The sequence below is a fragment of the Salvelinus sp. IW2-2015 genome, unplaced genomic scaffold (genome assembly GCF_002910315.2).
Source record: "Salvelinus sp. IW2-2015 unplaced genomic scaffold, ASM291031v2 Un_scaffold2864, whole genome shotgun sequence".
Lineage (NCBI taxonomy): Eukaryota > Metazoa > Chordata > Actinopteri > Salmoniformes > Salmonidae > Salvelinus > Salvelinus sp. IW2-2015.
Window position 1 is genome coordinate 70,640 of NW_019944164.1, and position 12,723 is coordinate 83,362.

The 12,723-nt window shown below is 42.8% G+C and overlaps 1 protein-coding gene across 1 annotated transcript in view; it reads left to right on the forward strand.

Annotated features, from left to right (window-relative positions):
• Nucleotides 1–4,696, forward strand: part of LOC112074883 (programmed cell death 6-interacting protein-like) — an 11,607-nt gene extending 6,911 nt beyond the window's left edge. The window contains exons 3-5 of the mRNA XM_070440703.1: nt 1,235–1,498; nt 4,112–4,265; nt 4,383–4,696. Of these exons, the coding sequence (XP_070296804.1) occupies nt 1,235–1,498; nt 4,112–4,265; nt 4,383–4,609 (645 nt within the window). The 3' untranslated portion in view covers nt 4,610–4,696. The remainder of the gene's footprint in view (nt 1–1,234; nt 1,499–4,111; nt 4,266–4,382) is intronic.
• Nucleotides 4,697–12,723: the final 8,027 nt, after the last annotated feature.

Genomic DNA, 12,723 nt, shown 5'->3' on the forward strand with positions numbered 1-12,723 from the left:
ACCAATCAGAGCTCTACTCTACACCGGTGCAGAATAACCAATCAGAGCTCTACTCTACACCGGTGCAGAATAACCAATCAGAGCTCTACTCTACATCGGTGCAGCATAACCAATCAGAGCGCTACTCTACACCGGTGCAGCATAACCAATCAGAGCTCTACTCTACACCGGTGCAGAATAACCAATCAGAGCTGCGTATATGGATCTGTGCCATTGACTGAACTGGACTGTGTTTTCAGCTGTGGTTGTGGGTAGATGCACTTGTTTTGCGATCAAAGCGAGAGCTGCGTGTAGCCACGTGCACATTGTGTTCATATCCTTTGCTAGTGAGTTATTAGCCCAGTTATAGATCTTTAGTAGTCAGCAATAGGGGAGTGGTTGCTTCCTACAAGAACGCAGAACGTGTACATTTCTAGACATCTTTGAAAGCTAGTCAGGTAAAGAGCTTCTTTTTTTTTTGTCTTAAAGGGGCAGTGTTGTGTTTTGAGACAGGCCTGAATAAGCTAAGTAGCCAATAGGCAGAGGGTAACATAATTTGTCTGATTCTCTGTAATAATTAATTTTTGTTAAGTGGTTTCTTGCATCAAACAACACAACATGTCCAGTCACCTCCTTGTCTGAAGGACAAGTGGATTAACAGGTTCATGTGAAGCCCTGCATGTTCTTTTCTTAAAGTCTCACACATTGGCTGCTACTGTAGGCTGAATGATAGAACAGCTATTTCCATGTTAAAATGTTATGGGATGTATTTTCTCCATTGTTTGTGATGGTAGGCCACTGGTAGGCCTACATTATGATCAAATAGCCACAGTAGCCTACCTGGCCACTGTTATTACTGTAACTTAAAGCGGGTACAGCCTCAGTGTTCACAGTAAAACTGTAACTTAAAGCGGGTACAGCCTCAGTGTTTACAGTAAACGCACGCTGGAAGTTGCACAGAATTTTCACAACGTTCAAGTTTGCGCTCAGTAGACCTGAAATGTGTTCAGTGCTGGAAAAAAGTGAATGGGAACATTGATAGAAACTCTAGGAAACCACAAGGTAACCTTATTGTGTGAGTGTTGTTTGAGCTCAGACGAACAGGTAGGTGTGTGTGTGTGTGTGTGTGTGTGTTAAAGTATAGCACCAGTCAAAAGTTTGGACACACCAACTCATTCAAGTGTTTTTCTTAATTTTTTTACTGTTTTCTACATCGTAGAATAATAGTGAAGACATCAACACTATGAAATAACACATATGGAATCATGTAGTAACCAAAAAAGTGTTAAACAAATCAAAAATATATTTTAGATTCTTCAAAGTAGCCACCCTTTGCCTTGATGACAGCTTTGCACACTCTCTTTTGACTGTACTGTGTGTGTGTGTATTAGCCCTCGCCAGTCTGGGATATGAGAAGACGTGTGTGTTGTTCAACGGAGCAGCGTTGGCGAGTCAGATCGCTTCAGAACAGAACCTGGACAGCGACGAAGGACTGAAGGCCGCAGCCAAATACTACCAGGTACGTCTATAGCAATACTACAATACAGCCAAATACTACTAGTGATTTCGTATAGTAGATACTACAATACAGCCAAATACTACAGTAGGTTCTATAGTTATACTACAATACAGCCAAATACTACTAGGTATTTCTATTTTATACTACAATACAGCCAAATACTACTAGGTATTTCTATATGTTATACTACAATACAGCCAAATACTACTAGTATTTCTATTTTATACTACAATACACCAAATACTACTAGGTATTTCTATAGTTATACTACAAATATATACCAAATGCTACTAGGTATTCTATCGTATACTACAATACAGCCAAATGCTACTAGGTATTTCTATCGTTATACTACAATACAGCCAAATACTACTAGGTATTTCTATAGTTATACTACAATACAGCCAAATCTTACTAGGATTTCTATAGTTATACTACAATACAGCCAAATGCTACACGTACAGTTGAAGTCGGAAGTTTACATACACTTGGTTGGAGTCATTAAAATTAAAACTAGTTTTTCAACCACTCCACAAATTCTTTAACAAACTATAGTTTTGGTAAGTCGGTTAGGACATCTGCTTTGTGCATGACACAAGTAATTTTCCAACAATTGTTTACAGACAGATTATTTCACTTATAATTCACTGTATCACAATTCCAGTGGGTCAGAAGTTTTACATACACTAAGGTGACTGTGCCTTTCAACAGCTTGGAAAAATCCAGAAAATGATGTCATGGCTTTAGAAGCTTCTGATAAATTATGTCAATTAGCTTAAGTCAATTGAGGTGTACCTGTGGATGTATTTCAAGGCCTACCTTCAAACTAAGTGCCTCTTTGCTTGACATCATGGGAAAATCAAAATAAATCAGCCAAGACCTCAGAAAAAAAATTGTAGACCTTCACAAGTCTGGTTCATCCTGGAGCAATTTCCAAACGCCTGAAGGTACCATGTTCATCTGTACAAACAATAGTACGCAAGTATAAACACCATGGGACCACGCAGCCATCATACCGCTCAGGAAGGAGACGCATTCTGTCTCCTAGAGATTAATGTACTTTGGTGCGAAAAGTGCAAATCAATCCCAGAACAGCAAATGACCTTGTGAAGAAAACGGGTACAAAAGTATCTATATCCACAGTAAAACGAGTCGTATATCGACATGACCTGAAAGGCCGCTCAGCAAGGAAGAAGCCACTGCTCCAAAACTGCCATCAAAAACCAGACTACGGTTTGCAACTGAGCATGGGATAAAATCGTACTTTTTGGAGAAATGTCCTCTGGTCTGATGAAATAGAACTGTTTGGCCATAATGACCATCGTTATGTTGGAGGAAAAGGGAGATGCTTGCAAGCTGAAGAACACCATCCCAACCGTGAAGCACGGGGGTGGCAGCATCGTGTTGTTGAGGGTGCTTTGCTGCAGGAGGACTGGTGCACTTCACAAAAAGATGCATCATGAGACAGGGAAAATTATTGGATTATATTGAAGCAAAATCTCAATACTCAGTCAGGAAGTTAAAGCCTTGGTCGCAAATGGGTCTTCCAAATGGACAATGACCCAAGCAACTTCCAAAGTTGTGGCCAAAATGGCTTAAGGACAACAAAGTCAAGGTATTGGAGTGGCCATCACAAAGCCCTGACCTCAATCCTATTGAAAATGTGTGGGCAGAACTGAAAAAGAATGTGCGAGCAAGGAGGCCTACAAACCTGACTCAAGTTACACCAGCTCTGTCAGGAGGAATGGGCCAAAATTCACCCAACTTATTGTGGGAAGCTTGTGGAAGGCTACCCGAAACGTTTGACCCAAAACAATTTAAAGGCAATGCTACCAAATACTAATTGAGTGTATGTAAACTTCTGACCCACTGGGAATGTGATGAGAGAAATAAAAGCTGAAATAATATCGGACATTTTTACATTCTTAAAATAAAGTGGTGAAAAGCGGCTATGGAACCCTGACCTGTCCACGGACGTGCTACCTGTCCCAGAACCTGCTGTTTAACTCTCTAGAGACCGCATGAGCGGTAGAGATACTCTTAATGATCGCTATAAAAAGCCAACTGACATTTACTCCTGAGGTGCTGACTTGCTACAACCATGAAGAGGACTGGCCACCCTCACAGCCTGGTTCCTCTCTAGGTTTCTTCCTAGGTTCTGCCTTTCTAGGGAGTTTTTCCTAGCCACCGTGCTTCTACACCTGCATTGCTTGCTGTTTGGGGTTTTAGGATGGGTTTCTGTACAGCACTTCGAGGAATTAGCTGATGTACGAAGGGCTATATAAAATAAATTTGATTTGATCCTAACTGACCTAAGACAGGGAATTTTTACTAGGATTAAATGTCAGGAATTGTGAAAACGGGAGTTTACATGCACCTTAGCCAAATACATTTAAACTTCAACTGTACGTCTGTATACTGCAATACAGCCAAATACTACCAGGTATTACTTACAGTACTACCAACGACACTATAGCCAATTACACATTTTTATCATAGTAATACTACTTAGAAATAATATAACCGATACACACTATCGCTCTCTCTCTCTCTCTGTGTCTCTCACTCTGTGTGTCTCTCTGTCTCTCTCTGTGTCTCACCCCCTCCCCCCAGTTGGCGAGTGGAGCATTTGGTCACATTAAAGACACCGTGCTGTCAGCTCTGAACAGAGAACCTACTATGGACATCTCTCCTGAGACTGTAGGAACCCTCAGTCTCATCATGCTGGCTCAGGCACAGGAGGTCTTCTTCCTCAAGGCTACGTCAGGTACGTTCACACGCACGCGTTACACGCACGCGTTACACGCACGCGTTACACGCACGCGTTACACACTTTACATGTGTGTACATGAATCGAGTAACCATGGTATCATTCGCCATGCAGATAAGATGAAGGATGCCATCATCGCTAAACTGGCGAATCAGACGGCAGATTTCTACGGTGACGCCTTCAAGCAGTGCCAGTACAAAGAGAACCTGCCCAAGGTGTGTGTGTGTGTGTGTGAGAGAGAGCTACTCACTAGATGGGGAAGGATAAGAGGGACTTTCCCCTTTCTCTCATGTCACTATCTCTGTTCTGATTGGTTGATTACCACACAGTCTCCATTCTGATTTGTTATTCACTAACTGGCTGTTTTCTGATTGGTTGGTCACACCTTGGACTGTGTTCTTATTGGCCCTTTCGCCGTCCTACTTCCATTCTGATTGGTCTCTCACTACCTAATAATGGGCTTCTGAAATGACGTGTGTATTAAATCTGTCTCACTGCTGACACACACACACACACACACACACACACACACACTGTTCTCTGTGATGCAGGTTGGGTGAATGTTTCAGGAAGGTTAAACACTCACTGCCTGTCCTGTCTCCTGTCTCCTCTCTCTGCATCCCTCGTGGTGTTGGTGGTGTGTGTGTTTCTGATTGCCTGTGTCTGTTCGTGATTGGTTGTCGTGATGTGCATACTCATTCGTGATTTGCTCTTGCCGATCTTTGTGCTGTTCTGTGGTTTGCTCCCTGTGTGTGGTTTGCTCTGTGTGTGCGTGTGTGGTTTGCTCTGTGTGTGTGCGTGTGTGGTTTGCTCTGTGTGTATGTGTGTGTGGTAACCTTATAAAACATATAGGAACTATGGGCTAGGCTACATGAGGTGATATAACCTTATTAATAATGCTATGACCTAGCTACATGAGGTGTGATACTAACTATTAAAACATTAGGTATGGGCTAGGCTCATTGAGGTGTGTATACTTAACCTTATTAAAAACATATGGCTATGGGCTTACATGAGGTGTGAATTACTAACCTTTATTAAACGTTGCTATAGGCTAGGACTACATGAGGTGTGATACTAACCTTATTAAAACATATAGGACTATGGGTACTACATGAGGTGGTGATACTACCGTTATTAAAATATGGCTATGGCTAGTACATGAGGTGTGATACTATACGCTTATTAATAACATATTAAGGACTAGGCTTACATGGAAGGTGTGGATACTAACTTATTAACATATAGGACTATGGGCTAGTACTGAGGTGTGGATACTAACCTTATTAAACAGTATAGGAACTATGGGCTCATGAGGGTGTGATAGCTAACTAATTAAAACTTAGGCTATGCTAATATAAACGTAAACTATGGACTAGGCTAGCTACTGAGGTGTGATACTAACCTTATTAATACAGTTAGGACTTAATGGGTAACTACATGAGGTTGTGTATACTAAGCCTTTATTAGAAACATATAGGTACTTTGGGCTAGGCTCAGGTTGACTAATTATCGGATATGGGCTGTACTGAGTTGGACTAACCTTATTCAAAACATATTATGGACTATGGGCTACATGGAAGGTGTCGATCAGCAACCTTATTAATAACATATAGGACTATGAGAGTCTAGGTGGAACTGAGATTAAGAATAGGACTTAGGATATGGTGATCTACATATTACATAGGCTATGGTACTGATGGTAAAACTATTAAACTAGGACATGGGCTACATGAGGTGTGATACTAACCTTATTAAAACAGTAATAGGTACTAGGCTGGCTACATGAGGTGGTGTTACTAACCTTTATGTAAACAATATAGGGACTGTATGGCATACATGAGGTGTGATACAACTTATTAATAACATATAGGACTATGGACAGCTATCATGAGGTGTGATAGTCAACCTGATCTAGTAAACATACTATAGACTATGCGGCTATCATGAGGTGTGATACTAACCTTATTATTTAAAATCATAAGGACTATGGGCTTAGGCTACATGAGTGTGAGTACGTAACCTTATTTAAAACAATAGGCTATGGGCTTATGGACTACACAGGGTGTGAACTAACTTATTCAAAAGATATACGGCCGTATATTGAGGCTGTGTTACACTGACTTTGGACTATGATATCACGGGATACTTATTAAAGAACATTATGGACTATGGGCTACATGAGGTGTGATATAAACTTATTAAGACAGCTATCCAGGACTGGCTAGGTATCATGAGGCGTGTGATACTAGCCTTTTACATACATTATGGCTCATCTGGCGCGTACATGAGGTCTGTGATGACTAACCTTATTACTACTATCAGGACTTATGGCTAGCAATGAGGTGTGATACTACTTGATTAAAACATATACGGCTATGGGCTACATGAGGTGTGATACTTAACACATTATTAAAACATATAGGAACTATGGTTTAACATGAGAGTGTGATACTAACCTTATTAAACACTATAGGCTAGGGCTAAGCTACATGAAGGTGTGATATAACCTTATTTAATAACATATTAGCCTATGGCTCACATGAGGTGTGGATCTACCTATTAAAACATATGGACTATGGCTGATACATGAGTGGTGCTGATGATAACTCTTATTAAAACATATAGGACTAGATGGGCTACTGATGAGTGTGATACTACTTATTAAACATATAGGACTATTGGGCTACTGTTGCCTACTGACTTATGTAATCATTATGAGGTGGCTAGATGATTAACTTAGCCTTATTAATACATATAGGATATGGGCACTACATGAGTGTGGTATACTCAACCTATTAAAATACATATAGGACTATGGCTACATGAGGTTGTGCATATACCTTATTAATACATATAGGCATTATTGGGCTACATGAGGTTGTGATAACGAACATTCTTCCAAACATATAGGACTATGGGCTAGGCCTACATGAGTTGATACTAAGCTTTATTAAAACATATAGGACTATGGGCTAGGCCTCAGACAACATGAGGTGGCGTGATACTAACCTTATTAAAACATAAGGAACTATGGGCTATGGCTACATGAGGTGTGATACTAACCTTATAACACATATAGGCTATGGGCTACATGAGGTTGGTGATACAAACCTTATTAAAACATCATAGGACCTAATGGCTTACATGAGGTGTGATACTAACCTTATTAAAAACATATACGGACTATGGCTACATGAAGGTGTTGATACTAACCTTAATTAATACATATACGGCCTATGGGCTAGGCTACCTGAGGTGTGATCACTAAACTTATTAAAACTTATAGGCCTATGGCTAGGCCTACATGAGGTGTGGAATACACCTTATTACAATACATATAGGACTATGGGCTAGGCCTACATGAGGCTGTGATACTAACCTTATCTAAAAAAATATAGGAACTATGGGCTAGGCTATGAGGTTTGATACTACCTGTATTAAACATATAGGACTATGGGCTACATGAGGTGTGAAATAGTAACTATTACATATAGGACTATGGCTAGGCTACATGCAGGGTTGTGGTAACTAATCCTTAATTTAACATATAGGAACTATGGGCTACATGAGGTGTGATACTAACCTTTATTAAACATAGGACCTATGGGCTATGCTACAGATGAGGCTGTGATACTAACTATTAAAACAACATAATAGGCCTATGGGGCTAGGCTACATGAGGTGTGATACTAACCTTATTAAAACATATAGGAACTATGGCTATGCTACATGAGGTGTGATACTAACCTTATTCAAAACCATCATAGGCCTACTGGGCTCAGGCTACATGAGGTGTGATACTACCTTATTAAAACATATCGGACTATGGCTACATGGAAGAGGTGTGATACTAAACCTTATTAAAACATATAGGACTATGGACTAGGCTACATGAGGTGTGGATACTAACCTTATTAAAACATATAGATATGGGCTACATGAGGTGTTGATACTAACCTTATTAAAACATATAGGACTATGCGGCTACCATGAGGTGTGAATCTAACTTTATTAATACTATGGACTATGGCATACATAAGGTGTGATACTAACCTTCATTAAACTATAGGCCTATGGGCTCAGCTACATGAGGTGTGATCACTAACCTTATTATACATATATGGATATGGCTAGGCTACATCGACGGTGTGATACTACCTTATTAATACTATAGGACTATGGGCTAGGCTACATGAGGTGTGATACTAAACCTTCTAATACATATACGGACTACTGGGTAGGCTACATGAGGTGTGATACTTAACCTTATTAAAACATCATAGGACTTATGGCGCTAGGCTACTGAGGTGTGATATAACTTATTAAAACATATAGGACTATGGACTACATGAGGGTGTGATACTAACCTTTTAAAACATATAGGACTATGGGACTACATGAGTGTGGATACTACCTTATTAAAACATATAGGACTATGACTACATGAGGTGTTGATACTAACCTTATAAAACATATAGGACTATGGGCTACATGAGGTGTGATACCTAACCTTATTATACATATAGGACTATGGGCTACATGAGGTGTGATACTAACCTTATTAAAACAATAGGACTATGGACTACATGAGGTGTGAAACTTAACCTTTATTAATACCATATAGGACTATGGGCCCTACTGAGGTGTTGATACTAACTTTAATACATATAGGATCTATGGGCTACATAGGTGTGATACTAACCTTATTAATACATATAGGACTATGGGCTAGACCTACATGAGGTGGTGGACTACTATTGATTTAGAAAGGTTGTAAAAACAACAATTTGTTTACGTACCCCTGGGCATCATTCACAGTGCATAGGCTAATTTGTCACCCATCACACTATTCCCTGATTTAATATGTTTTTACATATACTACAATGTATTATTTGACATTTGTTTTGAACTTTTAGAATGGCACATTATCATGCACCTGTTTAAAACAGGAAGGCAGCAAGGAAAAATTACATGTCATCTATGCACTTAAATCGCGAATGAAGAACACTTCCTGTGTCATTTTCATGCAGTCAAGGTAGGCTATACTCCTGTTGTAAAGAGAAGCATGTGCTTAATTTAGGAAAGTTGAGAAATATAGTAGGCCTTAGCCTATAAGAAAGCTGATGGACTCCTCTTTTTAATAGCAGGTCATCCACACTCTTTTCTCACACAATAGCATAGCTATAGAAACTGTTGAGCAAGCCATGAGTCAGGCCTCTCAATTGAAGTGTTTTGATTAGATTTTCCATTCCATTTGCATCTGATGTCAGAGTGATTAGAGGGACAATAGAGTGCTGAGTACCACGGCTAGTTAACAAGTTCAAGTAGGCTAACTAATGAACCATCAGCATGCATCGGAGCTCGGAGAAGCCTAGTACCGTGGACTAACGGTCACGTGAACATTGGACTGCCTTCCATTGACTCGTGGACGGCCCGTGTGGCGGTAATACGGTCACGTAACACCCTAGTTTAAGATGCAAGGCTGCTAAAGTAACTTAAGTCTCCGGGTGGCGCGAGTGGTCTAGGGCACTGCATCGCAGCTGCTTAGCTGCCGCACAAGAGGTCTCTGGGTTCGCGCCCAGGGCTTCTGTTCGCAACGGCCGCGACGGGAGTCCGTGGGGGCGACGCACAATTGGCATGCGTCGTCCGGGTTAAGGGAGGTTGGCCGGAGGGATATCCTTGTACATCGCGCAACCAGCGACTCCCTGTGGTGGGCGGGCACAGTGCACGCTAACCAAAGGTCGCCAGGTGCACGGTGTTTCTCCTCCGACTTGGTGCGGCTGGGCTTCCGGGTTGGAGGCCGCGCTGTGTTAGAACGCAAAGTGCGGTTTGGTTGGCGTTTGTTGCCTTCGGAGGACGCATGCTTTCAACCTCCGTCTCTCCCGAGCCCGTAACGGGAAGTTTGTTAGCGATGAGACAAGATAGGTAACTTACTAGCGATTGGAATACCAACGAAAATTGGCGGAGCGAAATGGGATAAAAAATAAATAATAATATAAATAAAAGTAACTTTAAAAGAGACCTGAAACACCAGTGACCTGACACCAGAGACCTGACACCAAGTGACTGACACCAGTTGACTGACCCAGTGACTGACATAAGAGAGAAACTTGCTGGAAACACAAAAACACATTCCTAAAACTGCCCCTTGTGTATCCTACTTTTTTAACTTGGCGACAGGAAGTTGAGACAACCGACTGGGATAAACAACATGTCGTTGATCAGAGGGGCCTTCAAAAAAGGGGGGCTGCTGGCCCGTCAGTTGACCCTCCCCCTGATGTTACCGTGTTGTTTGGAAGTTGATCAAATTTGAAGCGTGTACATTGTAACAAAGTAAGATCCGTACCCCGTTGCAGAGGTTGGCAGCTTCCCTCCATCGGGTTCCACCATTCTGGTTGACGGTCTCATCTTCCTCTGGCTGGACACACTCATACCTCACGTGCACAGCCCATGGCACCATCTTCTCAAAACAAGTCTAACACACTCACACACCCACACACACACACACACACACGCACACACATTTGTTGATTCTTCAGATATTTCGCAAAATAAACAATGTGTTGTGTGTCGTTGTGGACCAGTGTGTGTGTGTGTGGGAAACAGTGTGTGTGTGTGTGTGTGTGACAGTGTGTGCTGTGTGTGTGTGAAACAGTGTGTGTGTGTGTGAAACAAGTGTGTGTGCTGGTGAAACAGTGTGTGTGTGAAACAGTGGGTGTGTGTGTGGTGTGGTGTGTGTGAACTGTGTGTGTGGTGTGTGTGTGTGTGTGTGTGGAAACAGGTGTGTGTGGTGTGTGTGTGTGGTGTGTGTCGTGTGTGTGAAACAGTGTGTGTGTGGTGTGTGTGTGTGTGTCGTGTGTGTGTGGGGTGTGTGTGTGTGTGAAACAGTGTGTGTGTGTTGTGTGTGTTGCTGTCGAAACAGTGTGTGTGCTGTGAAACTGTTGTGTGGTGGTGTGTGTGTGCTGTGAAACAATGATGCTGTGTGTGTGTGCTGTGTGTGTGTGTTGAAAATGAACGTGGTGTGTGTGTGGGTGTGTGTGTGTGTGTGTGTTGAAACAGTGTGGTGTGCTGTGGTGTTGTTGTGAAACAGTGTGTGTGTTGTGTGTGTGTGGTGTGTGTGTGTGTGTGTGGTGTGTAAACAGTTGTTGTTGTTGTGTGATCAGTTGGTGTGATACAGGTGTGGTTGTGTGTGTGTGTGCATTGTGTGTGAACTATGTGTGTGTGTGTGTGATCGTGTGTGTGATGGTGTGTGTGGACAGTGTTTTGGTTGGGACAGGTGTGTGACAGTGTGTGTGACAGTGTGTGCTGTCCCTCTCACCAGTGCAACTTGGCGCTGAGCGAGGTTGTGATGGCGGTAGCCTTGACCAGCCCCCGCTCTTTGGGGGGGGCCCTTGCCCGATGTGCTCCAGATCTTTGAACCTCGGGACGGCGGTCCTTGTCGGTAGATGAAGTCGTTGTCCTTCTTGGCGGCGGTCAGAGGCCAGGCTGATCTTATCACTCAAGTCCTGTCACCGACGTAACTCATTCATAGCCGAACGCGACAGTCCGTCACCAGCTCTGTAGCGCTGCTGACGGGACCGGGACCAGAGAGAGAGAAGACTCAGTAATGAAGACTTTGTTTGAGTGTTTTATTTGGTCAGTGGAGAAACTCTAAATTGTCAGTGGGGTTAAAAACACTGTAGGGACCACGGGTTATGGGGTGTGTGTGTGGTGTGGGTGTGGTGTGTGGTGTGGTGTTGTGGTGTGTGGGTGTGGTGTGTGTTACCTGTTAGGCGCAGCCGATCCTCCTCTCCAAAGCCGTTTCTTTCCTGCTTGGCGAGGAGAGACTGGGGTGCATGTTTCAGCGTTGCCGGCATGATGCAGTGTTTAGCTTGCCAGCACCGGCACATTTCCCTGGAAATAAAATACTGATCCAGAAACGACCACAGAGCAACCAACACGAACCAGGGAAGCAAACCACACACACAGGGACGCAACCACCACACGAACAGGGAGCAAACCCACACCACACAACAGGGGGCAAACACACACACACAAGGGGCCATAAACCACACCCAACACACACACACCAGCAACCACACACACACACACCAGCAAACCACCACACACCAGGGAGCAAACACAACAAGCAAACCACACACACACACACACACAGGGACAAAACCACAGCAAAACACACCCACACACAGGGAGCAAAACACACAACACACAAACACAACACCAGGGAGCAAATCCACACACAACACAGGGGGCAAACCACACAAACACACAGGGGCAAACCACACACAGGGGCAAACCAATCACCACACAGGGGGCAAACCACACCACCAGGGAGCAAACCACACCACACACACACAGCAGCAAACCCACACACACCACACACACACACACACACACACAACACACACAGGGAGGCAAACCACACACACCAGGGGGCCAAACCACAACACAC